General features: G+C 49.9%; 1 protein-coding gene across 1 annotated transcript in view; it reads right to left on the bottom strand.

Moving 5' to 3' along the window:
* Positions 1-12,304, bottom strand: part of IGFN1 (immunoglobulin like and fibronectin type III domain containing 1) — a 50,127-nt gene that overhangs the window by 14,331 nt on the left and 23,492 nt on the right. The window contains exons 19-23 of the mRNA XM_044266148.1: positions 10,471-10,773; positions 10,066-10,154; positions 8,669-8,864; positions 7,655-7,954; positions 6,594-6,926 (exon numbers count right to left, since the gene is read on the bottom strand). Coding sequence (XP_044122083.1) covers positions 6,594-6,926; positions 7,655-7,954; positions 8,669-8,864; positions 10,066-10,154; positions 10,471-10,773 — 1,221 coding nt within the window. The remainder of the gene's footprint in view (positions 1-6,593; positions 6,927-7,654; positions 7,955-8,668; positions 8,865-10,065; positions 10,155-10,470; positions 10,774-12,304) is intronic.

Here is a 12,304-nt window from a genome sequence, read left to right as displayed (position 1 = left end):
GGGAGAGAGTGAGTCAGAGAGAGAACATGAACATGAGAAGGGGCAGAAGGAGAGGGAGAAACAGACTCCTAGCTGAGTGGGGAACCCAATGTGGGACTCTATTCCAGGACCCTGGGATCATGACCAGACCCAAAGGGAGATACTTACACAACTGAGCCAACTAGGTACCCCTGCTTCATTTTTTTTTTAAATAAACTACATGTTTCCTTTTTGTGCAATTGCCCATTATAGTCTTTTTCTTATTGACTTATAAGAACTCTATTTATTGTTAAATTTTAGACTGTCATATATCCTGTTTTTTTTTTTTAATTAAGATTTACTTATTTGAGAGAGAGAGAGCACAAGCGGGAGGGACAGATCAATGAGTTTATCTTAGTTGATAAACTAAATCCCTCGCGGAGAGTAAGAATCAATGAGTTAACATTTAATTCATTTTATTGGCTCATTGCCCCAAATATGACACCCTGCCTTCATCAAGCTTCCTGAGGTTCTGATCTAAAGACCTGCTATCTTTTATAGCACAAGTCATCTGAAGGAAAAGTGGTCAATGATGTATTTTCTCTTTCATAGTTCAAATAACTGTAAAAAGAGGAGGGGAGTTTTGAGGGCATAGATAAAAGGTGTCTAGTCTTCTTGCTGGATTCCAGATGAAATCTCTCCTTCTAAATCATATCCTTTCACTTCATGAGACTTTTTCCTCCGACCTTCCCCTTAGCACACTTTTTAGGACTTTAGACTCATTGATCTTATAAAGCTCTTGATGGCACTTGGCCGCCCCCTAGTGGCCAAATCCTCTACGTGCCAGAAGTCTTCTGTGATGATGGTGTTCAGGTGGGAAGTGTATTCTTATTTGTAACTTACTTTGGAACGTATAAAAAGACAAGAGGATGGATCAGTGGATGAGTAGAGGGATTCGTGGGTACTTACATACGTGATGGAGCAGGTCCAGCGATGCTAACTGTAGAATCCAGGGGGATGAGCGTACGGGTCACTGCACCATTCTTTTAGCTTTTCTGAGAACATTTATATAATAAAACACTGAATAAATATCTCTCTGGTAGGCTCTGGGAAACAGGAGGGAGAAATAGACTTCTTCAGATGAGAAAATGCATTGTCAAGAGAGCTGCAGCAGAAGGAATGTTCCAAGAAGCTATTATTTTTTCTTTTTTTTACAAGATTTTATTTATTTGACAGACAGAGATCACAAGTAGGCAGAGAGGCAGGTAGAGAAAGGGAGGAAGCAGGCTCCCTGCTGAGCAGAGAACATGATGCGCGGGGATCGATCCCAGGAACCCGAGATCATGACCTGAGCAGAAGGCAGAGGCTTTAACCCACTGAGCCACTCAGGTGCCCCACAAGAAGTTCTTTAGGTAGGAGAGAAACGATAGCAAGTGGAAACCCAGATTGACACAAAGGAGTGAAGAACACGGCAAATGGTAAATATGAATTGGTTTTCCTCATTAAAAATATCTTTAAAAGACAAGTGAGTTTTTAAAGCAGAAGTAACCACGTATTTGGGGTTTATAACTTACGTAGAAGTAAAAGGCATGACAAATAACACAGACGGTGGGAGGCGGAAATGCAAGTCCCCTGGTGAACTTCTTGCTCTTTACGGGCAGACACATATTATTTGGAAGTAAATTGTGATAAATTAAAGGTATATATTTTACATCCTATACAAATCCCCAGTTTTGTTGGCTATGTCAACATGCCTTTCTCAGTAATTGAGAAAACAAATGGAAAAAAAATCAGTAAGGATATAGAAAATTCAAACAACCATCAACCAATGTCACGTAATCGACATTTGTATAACCCTCATTGCAACAAAATCAGAAGGCCCATCCTTACAAGTGCACAGAGAATATTTATCAAGATAGACCATATTTGGGGCCGTGAAACATGTTTCATTAGATTTTAAGAAGGTAGAATCATAAAAGTGTGTTATCTAATTGCAGTAGAATGTAAATAGAAGTCAAGAAGGGATAGCTGGAAAATTCCACCTATTTCAAAATTAAACAACACAGTTCTAAGTAACCCATGGGTAAAAGAAGAAGTCATAGGGCGCTGGGTGGCTCAGTGGGTTAAGCCGCTGCCTTCGGCTCAGGTCATGATCTCAGGGTCCTGGGATTGAGTCCCGCATCGGGCTCTCTGCTCAGCAGGGAGTTTGCTTCCCTTCCTCTCTCTCTGCCTGCCTCTGTCTACTTGTGATCTCTCTCTGTCAAATAAATAAATAAGATCTTTTTAAAAAAAAAAAAGAAGAAGAAGTCATAAAGTAAAGTGGAAAATTCATTGAACTGAATGAAAATGAGTACATGTGTCTAAACATGTGGCTATAGTTAAAACAGCATTTAAAGGAAAATTCACAGTATTTAATGCTTGCGTATTATAAATAAATAAAGGTCTAGAATCTGTGATCTAGGATTTGACCTTAACAAAAAGGGAGGAAAAAGAGAGCAAGTTAAGCCCAAAGTAAGCTGAAGAAAGGAGATAACAAAGATAGGAGCATTAATCAATGAAACTGAAAACAGAAAAATAACAGAGAAAATCAATGAAACCAAAAGTTGGTTCTTTGTAAAGATCAGTAAAATGGACTAACCGGTAGCCAAACCGATTAAGAACAAAAGAGAGAACACACAAATCACCAATATTAAGAATGAAAGAGAAGATATCACTAGAGATCCTATAGACAGTAAAAGGAAAATAAGGGAATATTACAAACAATTTTATGCAGATAAATTCAACAACCTGGATGAAATGAATAAATTCTTTGGAAGTCATAAATTACCAAAGCTCATTCAAGAAAAAGTTAACAGCCTGAATAGTCCTATATGCCTGTTACAGAATTGAATTTGTGGTTACATCCTTCCCATAGAAAATTCCAGGACCAGTGGCTTTATTGGTAAATTCTGCCAAATATTTGAAGAAGAGACTATATCAATTCTATACAAACTTTTCCAGAAAGTAGAAAAGAAGTAGGGAAGGCAGAATCCAAAAACAGACCCACACATATATGGTTAATTGATTTTCAACGAAGGCTCCAAGGCAATTCAAAGGGGAAAGGAAAATCTCTTTGTGAAAATGGTGCTAGGCCACGTGAATAATCAAGAAAGAAGAAAAGAAAGCTTTGACTGTCACCTCACGCCACATGCAAAACTTCTCTCAAAAGGGATAGATCTAAAAGAATTCAAACCATAAAACTTCAAGAAGAAAACAGGAGAAACCCTTGTGACCTTGGGTTAGGAACAGGTAGTCTTAATTTACAAGTGAGGATTCAGTCATAGAACAGGATAAAGAACTTGCTGAGGTCACATAACTAATTAGGGAGCAGAACTAGTCTTTAAAAACTTAAATTCATACTCAGATTTAATGTACTTGACTGGCAAGGGTTTTGAGCTTTGAGTGGAAATGAATGAAAATGCCCACCGCAGCTCCCTTCTCCTTCACATTCTGTTCTGTTCGTAGATATATGCAAGCCCCCTCCCATAGATATATGCAAGCCCCCCTCACTCGCCCCAGATGTGAGCACTGCAGTCCACCACCACACAGACCACTGCTTTCCACTGTTCCGGGCCGAGTTGCAGTCCCTGAGCCCCGCCCGTGCTCATGTTCTCCCCTTCTCTGCCGGCCCACTTCCTGCTTATCCCTCAAAGATGCTGGAACCTCCTTTGGGAAGCCCTCCTTGATGCTCTCAGCCTGCAGGTCTCCCCTCCTCTGAGGTCCTCTGGGCTTTCTAGTGCTTCTGTGAGTCTTATCTCCCTTCCAGAAGGTGGGCCTCTTGCGGGCAGGTCTCATGTCTGAGTTGTTTTTGCATCTCCCTGCACAGCGCCTGCTCAGGGCCGGTCGAATGAATGAATGTATCTTGAGAAGCCATCATGGGTTACGGTTTTTTGTCTTTGGATCTCCTTGGAAGGTCAGGCCCCCATTCCACCCTTAGAAATGTAGAAAGGGCTCTTTGCTCCTCCTTGGTCTGTGAGTCCCTGTTTAGGGCCAGGCAGGGCACAGACACCGGGTCATCCCCTCTGTGCAAACCCCCTCTCCTCCCGACACCACAGTCTGAGCTGAAACCCTGTCCTTCCCGCACTGCAGGACCCCACAGCACAAAAAGTGCTTAGGAGAACGGTTCATGCAGGCCGAGGTGTTCAGCCACTGCCTCGCAGTTTCTAAGAACTTCTTTCTTTGCTCCTGGCCCCACTGTGGCCTGCTGCGGTAACAAAGCAAAGATGGCAAGAGAAAACCCAAGGAAAACAGCTCTCTCTTGTAGGTTTCTCTGGGGAGGGTAGGAATGAGCCGTGGCCTATACAAAGTCATCTAGTCCATCTCCCCTGCCTCTGGGAGCACTCTTGGTCTCGTTTGAGTGGACAGTTCTCTCTGGCATCCAGAGGTAACCCATTCCCTGGTTACGTGTTCCCAAGCCTCACAAACATGTTTTTGACACCCGCCCTCCATCTCCCCTTGTGGCTTGTGCTTTCCTCTTCCTGTGCCTGCAGTCAGGTGTGAGAGGAGACAGCGGGAGGCAGAAGTCTGCATCCCAGCCGCGGGAGTGAAGAGCACGTGGTGTCAGGCCACCAGCTAGGCCTTGGAGCTGACACACTGGGACAGAGTGGGGTTCAGCCTTCCTGGGGCTCCCTCCTTCCTTCTCACCCAAAGGAACTCTAGAGTGTTTCCTGGGAGACTGGGAGGTTCGGGGGCCTTGAGGAAGGAGAAGGACAAGAGTTTCTGTGGGAGGTCACATAGAGGTCCTTCTCTGGAAAGGGAGGCGTCCCATCCTGTGTGTGACTCCGGGGAGCAGGGACTGTGGAGGAGCTGAGCAGGCGCCCACAGAACCCTGAATGAGAGCCAAATCCCCAAGCATGTGGTGGTTTCCCTCAGCGCCTTCTGACAGGGTCACATCCTGGAGTAGGGTTTTCCTCAGCCCAAGACTCTTCCTGACCCCAGGGAGGGACAGACAAACAGCGGTCTCAGGCAGCCCTGGCTCCGGGTCCCCCACACTCTAATATCCAGGAAAGCCTCTCGCTCTGTTGCTCACGGGAGTTTTGCCAGCGGCGTGAGGGACACATGGGTGAGGAGTGAAGAGTGAGTCTCTCCTCCATGCAGACCCTCCAACCCCTCTCTGGTTTTCTGCCCTCAGAAGCAGGCGCAGAACCACCTGTCCTCCCTGTGGGCGCCTGGGGTGAAGGCTCTGCGGTGGGAACCTTTCCTCCAACACACCAGCCCCAAGTCAACTTGCAAGGGATAGGCTTGTGTTGGCCTAATGTTTTAATGATGAAAAGTACAGAAAGCGCACCCTCCGGACACCCCCTGGGTCCCCCGGCCCTCATGCAGCTCCTCTGACCTCCTCATTCCTCCCTCCTGTGCTCACAGCAGGCCCAGCTCTTCCAAGAACCCACTCCAGAAAACAAGGGCTGGGCCTTATTCTGGCCGACGGGTTCACTCCGGATCTCTCGCAAGAAGTAGAGAAGAAAGAAGCCCCCATGGAGAGAGTGGAGGAGGTTCATGGTCACGTTCAGGGAGTTGGCTTTGGGGTGGAGAGGCTGAAGGTCGCCCCTCTTCTTCTTTTTCTTCCCCCAAGGGCTCCATGCCCTCCTGCTCCTCGCTCCTGTCTCCCTGGGGCTCCAGGCACGACCGGTGTCCTCCGTCCTTTAAGGACTGTCTCTCTGGGCCAGTGTGGGTGTCAAGAGCGAAGTTTCAGGGATCTGTTGTCATCCACGACCATCGAGCCAGACAGGACTCCAGGGTGAGGTGGTGTTAGAAGCTGGATTCTGCAAGTCAGGGAGCACTGGGGCAGTCAGGTTGGTCCCGAAGGAGCAGCTGCCCCCCCCCGCCGCCCCCGTTCCATGGCGAAGGTCATGGTCAGTCCCAAGGGTTCAAGTCCAGAGACAGCACGCACTCTCTGAGTGTGGGCCAATTCCTTCCCTGGCAACCAGCCCCCCAACACTTTTCTGAAAACAGCCTTTTCAGGACCAGGTGCGTGCACGTGCTGGGGCACCTGGCGAGTGGCTTCCCGAGGGCCTTGGCACAGATACAGGAAAAGATGTTCTGAGTCAGTGCTGAAAGGGCCATTTTGGCATAAAGATCAATTCTGAATAATCTAAAATGTTTAGGGGTTACTTTGTTTTCTATTCAAAATATAAGCTGTCCTAAGTACTCTTAAGGAAAACTGTTTTCTTATTAACACAGGTTATTTGCTTTACTGAAAAAGAGATTACCAGTAAGACAATCAGCAAGGCTTTGGGGGCACAAAATGTCTACATCTGGGCATATTTATGAGGGTAAAACACCGAAGACAGAAGAGGCCCCTTCATCTCTCGTCTTGAAATGTGTTGCAGGCCATACTGGGAAGCTTAGGCTGGGGAGGCATCGTCCCTAAGCCAAGCGTTAGGTGAGTTAGTCCTCAATGATCTAGTTAATACCACATTTTGCAGGTGGGTAAATCAAGGCCCCAGGAGGCCGCGTGATGGCCAGCAGAGCCACAGGGGTTAGAGGACCCGGGATCCTGACCTCCAGCCCAACTACCCTTCGGGGGACAGGGAGGGCTCTCTGAAGGTGGCTGCTCCCCGACTCTCCTTTCCCTCCCCCCTCTGCCAGGGCAGTACCTTCCCCTGTGACAATGAGGGTGGCAGTGCTGACAGCCTGACCCAGCGCGTTCTCCGCCACTGCCTTGTACTGGCCGCTGTCCTTGGGGGAGACGCTGGGAATGACGAGGGAGCACACGCCCAGCACATCGGTGCTGTACGCGGCAGGGTTTCCGGCCAGGCTCTGGTCGTCCTTGAACCAGGTGACGTGGGGCCGCGGCCAGCCCTGCACAGCACAGCTCATGCAGCACTCACAGCCCTGCGGCAGCAGGTGGGTCCGCAGCCCCACCAGGAACCGGGGCTTCTGGCTCAGGTTAGGCTCCCGGTAGCTTGGAGCCTTCACGGTGAACCTGTCTGTGGCAGAAACCAGGGCGAGAGGGAGAAGGGTCGGTAATCAAGGAAGGGATGGCCGAGGCACGAGTCAGGGTAACCGGTTCCTGGTGGAACTTAGGCACTTTCTGGGTCCTTCTGCCACATCTTACCATCAATTTGGCCCCCATAGCTGGACTTACTTTTTTATCCTTTTCTTAAAATACATTTGGATTTTTTTTTTCTATAAGCTAACACCCATTCACTGTGAACAAACTAGAATGTATAAGAAAGTCAAAGCAGGAAGGAATCAAAACCAAGCATAATGTCACTGCCTTCAATGACCAGAGCTAACATTTTGGTGTGGAACCTTTTAGACATTTTTGTGTTTTAGAAATATGGAATCACACATCAGATTTTATGATCTGCTTTTTCTAGCGATTACTTTGAAGGCCCACATCTGTTTGATTGTAAAATACATTTGATTTTCAGAGACACATTAACCTCTCTTTGCCGTATGGACTGCTGCTGATTTGAGACCTCACCCAAAGGCATCCTGACCCATCTCTCCAGACCCATCCTGAGTCAGGGACACAGAGGAGAGCAGTGCAGGTAGGTGGGTTGAGCCAGCTGGGAAGCTGGGCAGGTGGGGAGGAGGGCAGGGCAACAGCTCTTGGCCTCCACCTGGTGGTGGGGCCAGTGACACGTTAAGCCGCACTGGGCCACCAATGCCAGGGCTGCCCCAGATGCAGCCTGCATCCCCGAGAGCTCACCTCGCTGCCGGGGGATACACCAGGGCTGGCTGGTGTCCGAGGGCAGGCTGGCCCCCAGCTCGTTCTTGGCCACCACCCGGAAGTGGTACTCGCGGCCGGGGAGCACACCCAGGAGGGTGTAGTGGTTGGTGTGCACACGGTCGGCCGCCTGGCGCCAGGGCCCATGCACCGAGGAGCGTGTCAGCACCTCGTAGTACAGGGGGACACCCCCAGCCTCGTCTGGAGAGGGCTCCCACTCGGCCGTCACTGTCCCGGGCACGTTCTCCTTCAGGCTGATGGGCCCAGGGGCCTTTGGACACGCTGCACGAGAAAGCAAAGGCAGCCGAGTTTGGGGAGGACCCAGCAGGGCACCCCAGAATGCCCACAGGCTTCTGCATGGCCCTTCTCCAGGTCCCCAAGTCTTCTGGGGTCCTGGGGAATGCAGTCTGGCCATGTCGGCAGCTAGAGCCAGATAGAGCCCCGTTGGGGGTGTACGGTGATCGCTAGGGCATGGAAAGCCTCTCCAACAAGAGTCATTTGAAATCACTCGGACTTGTAAGTAAAATGACCCAGGACACGGTCAGTGGAGGGGCTTTCAAAAGACCAAGTTGCAGAGGCCCCAGTTAGCCACCGGTCATTTCTGTGTTCCAGAAGCTCCTCCAGGGTGAGCAGGGGCTGTGCAGGAGTCCCCGTGGGGAGGGCAACAATTGTCCCGTACAAGGACCACACACAGTCCTTCCAAGGCTCTTTCAAGTGAGATAATGGTGGGGACTGTCTCTGCTCGCTGATAGTCCCAGATGGGGGAAGGGCTACGGCTTAGCGGTCCCTAAGTTCCTGGGGCACGCCCCACCCCAGACTCTTCCTCTGCCTTTCTTCCTTCCTTTCCTCCTGCTCTTAGGAAGGGCTGGTGGTGTGATCCCCTGTGTACCCAGGTTTGGGAGAATAGCTGAGACATGTGACCAGGACAGCTGGAGAGCTCCACGCCTTAGTGAGTAGCAAGCTGGTGTCGGGAGCCCCTGCCCAGGCCGGCCTCACCTGCCACCCTGAGGGAGAAGCGGTAGAGAGCCTCTGTGCCCTGCAGGCTCCTCAGCAGCACGGTGTAGACGCCACTGTCTGAGAGACTGGCCACAGGAATCAGAAGTTGGGTGAGGCCCTCCTTGGTGGAGGTCACATTACTTTTAAGCAAGGGCAAGCCGTCCTTCAGCCAGGTCACCTCAGGCATGGGGACAGCCTGGGAAATGAGAGGAAAGAAAAGTAAAGAGGGGACATTTAGTGGGATGGACGGCATTGAAGCTGGGACGAAGGTATAAGTGGGGAGAAGGGCATTCCCGGGGGAGAAATGTCTGAGCAAAAGCACAGAGGTGGGAGATGCCTACCTAGGGAGAGGCTGGTTGAGAGAGGGATCCAGGGAGGGATGGGAGGGGGTGTGGGGTAGCGAGGAAGCAGGAAAGGGGGAGTAAGGCAAACTGCCAAGTCCCCGTGAGAGCCTCTGGCACCTGTCACACTGGGCATCAGAGTCAGACAGGGATGCGGACAGTCCCTTACCTCACAGGAGTGTTCTGAGGATTGAGGGAGTTAATAATACGTGGAAAGTATAGAGAACAGGGCTGAGGAACACTCAGTGAAATATTTTGTCACATTACGTCATATTACGGTCTAATAGTTAAGAACATGTAATTTAGAATTATATCTGGGTTTGAATCAGGTGCTGCCACCTATGAGTTCCCACAGAGATGATGATGATGACTTTAATAATAGTAACAACAACAACAACAATTAGTACTAGATAACACAATTGGGCTCTTGCCATGTCAAGCTCTACTTATGCGCTTTCACGGTATTAATTCCTTGAATCCTCAGAAAAATCCTGGAGAGAACTTACTGTTGTCCCCATTTGACAGATGAGGGAGCTGGAACACAGAGAGGTTAAGATAGTTGTCCGAAGTCAAACAGCTAGTGAGTAATGATGCTAGAATCTGACCCCAGGCCCTCTGTGATTCCAGCTCCCACACTCTACGGCTCTACTATCCTACAGGAAAGGTGGTATTGGTGGAGGACCATCCCGAGTCAAACGCAGTTCATGTGCCTATACAGTACTCATACTCAGGATTTTGTAAAGTCAAAACGGACTGTCCGTGCTGTAGCCGCACTGAATTCCCAGACTAGGTGAGGAGAGAGGAAAGGGGGCGTCATAGCTTAGAGGCGCAGTAACAGAAGTGACCACTAGAGGGGGGTGTAGATGAGCGTGTAGATGGATCCTGTCTTCAAGGAGGACCCTCTTCCATCCTGACTCTGGCTTGATTTCCAGCACAAGACTGGGCCACCAGTTGGGGACCAAAAAGAGGGGGGAGGTGAAAGAGAATCACAGGGCTGACTCTGGCTCCCTTGGCCACTCTGGGCCCCTCTCCCCACTCCCCATGAGCTATACTCACTTCAAAGGAGACAGGCACACGAATAGTCTCCCCAGCTCTGACCATCAGCGAGTCCCGTCTGCTGGAGTCCATCAGGAATTTGGGACGGACTGGAACACACAAGATGGCTTGTCATCTCCCTCCACACTTGGGCCCCTCCACACATACCGGTGGCATGACCCAGGGAAAAGCCCTTTGACCTCAGCTTCCTTATCTGCAACTTGGGGGTAAGTATCACTAACCCTCTAGGATTTTTATGAGTTGTAATGAGAAAACATTTCTGAACGGGCCTGCCTTGTCCAGTGCCGGGCTCCTAACAGGTGCTCGGTCAAGGGCACATCATTGAACCGGGAAGAGGATCCTGGCTGCTGCTCAGAGGTCCCGCTCAGGAAGGGCCTTTGGGAAGCGGAAGGCGATGGCACTCACCAGCAACGGGCACGACTTGCACTAACGTGTCCAGGGAGGTGGGCTGGCCACGGCCTCCGTCGTTGACAGCTGTCACCCTCACGAAGTAGCTCTCTTGGGGCCGAAGCCCTTTGGCAGTGAAGGTGGTGACTGGCACGGTGCCCTCGTGGCAGGGGCTCCACTGCAGACTGTCTGAGCCACGCAGCTCCACCACGTAGCCCTGGGCTGTATCCCCGTCCTGCGTGTCTGGCTGGGCCCAGCTCAAGGAGATGCTAGTGTGCGACGTGTCTGTGACTTGGAGGTCCCGCACGGGCCCGGGGGGTCCTGGCCGGGCACCGAGGGAAGATCAGGAATTGCGTCACCCTCTCTTGAGGGAGGCCACTCCATGTGGCTGTTCATTAGTTTTCCTGTGGGGGGCTGGGAATTTCTTCACCACCTGTTAGCCCACTTCCCCTAACCACCCTTCTGTAATTCCTGAAATCTGGCATATTAGTTGATGAGTCCCTGGGCTCTATGATCCCCGAAGACTAGAATTCTGTATCTTTTGATTCTGAGCTCTAAGTTCGTCAAGAATGCCTTGTGGGCACTCAGTCCCTTCTTATTTTTCACCTGTTAAGTGGGAAGGAAAATAACACGGGCCCTACCCAGCCACGGGGGTTTTGGAACAAGGTATGATGTGTGTAAAGGGCTTTGTCCATTGCAGAGCTGTCTACCCAAGCTGGCTGCACAGTGGACTCTTGTGGGAAGCCTTGAAGACCCTGGCACCCAGGTCCCATCCCCAGAGATGTGGCTGGGGTGCAGCCCAGACAGCCGGAGTTTTAAGAGCTGCCCAGGTGTTTCTAAATCTGGGCTAGGATAGTGCTTCTCTTAAGTTTAATTTGTTTTATAAACTTTAATTTGTTTTATAAATTTGTTATATAAGCCACTGGGGGATTTGGTTAAGACTACAGATCCTAATACAGAAGGCGTGGTGGGGCCTGAGACTCTGCATTCCTAACAAGCCCCCAAGTCAGGCTGCTGGTCAGTGATCATAGTCAGCAGCGAGGGTCTAGGAACGGTCGTGATCGGGTGCTGTAGTCACTGCTCTGGCGGCTTGCTGTCCCCACTCCCTATCAGTGATCAGAGGGAGAGAGGCAGATAAACTAGGATAGGGTTGGTCCCCTTGCCGGGAGTAAAATGCATGGGTCCGCTTTCCCCTCTGCATTCCACACTCTGCCCTTTTTAGGACTAAAACGTAGACACCATTTGATCTGTTAAACTTGTACAATGCTCTCTTTTTTTTTTTTTCTGGATTCATTCTAACAGCCCAGACCCGTACTGTGCACCAGGCCCTGTAGGGATACAAAGGTGCTCTCAAGGTGACCATGTGGCCAGTCCGGCAAGTGCCAGAAATGTGCCACTGCCTTGGTGGCTTGTCACTAGCAGGCTCATAGGGCTCATGAAGCCTACAGAGAAGCATTTCCTAAGCCCCATGCCTCGGAATGAGGTTTTTGAAGGGGGTTTTGTGAAGAAGGTATTCTCTACTCAAATTTGGAAAATGTGGCTCCAAGTAGGACAGGTCCCTTTCCTGTAGGTGTTGGAAATATCACAGGCTACGTGTTAGAAACATCTTTGGTCACAGATTTTTTTGGCTGTTTACATTGTTCTCAGCATGTCTATTGACATCGGTCTGTGCTGGATGTCTGAAATCACAGAGAGGGAAATGCAGTTCTAGACCGGAAGCAGAGGCCATCCTTTTTTACCTAGTTCCTGGCACAATGTCAGCCATTGCGATTAAAGGCAATGAACAAAGATCTGCTGGATAGTTAGGAATGAGGTTCCCTGGTGACCTCCCACCTGCCCCATGGTGATGACA

The sequence above is a fragment of the Neovison vison genome, chromosome 10 (assembly GCF_020171115.1).
Source record: "Neovison vison isolate M4711 chromosome 10, ASM_NN_V1, whole genome shotgun sequence".
NCBI classification, from domain to species: Eukaryota; Metazoa; Chordata; class Mammalia; order Carnivora; family Mustelidae; genus Neogale; species Neogale vison.
This window is presented reverse-complemented; position numbering and strand designations above follow the sequence as displayed.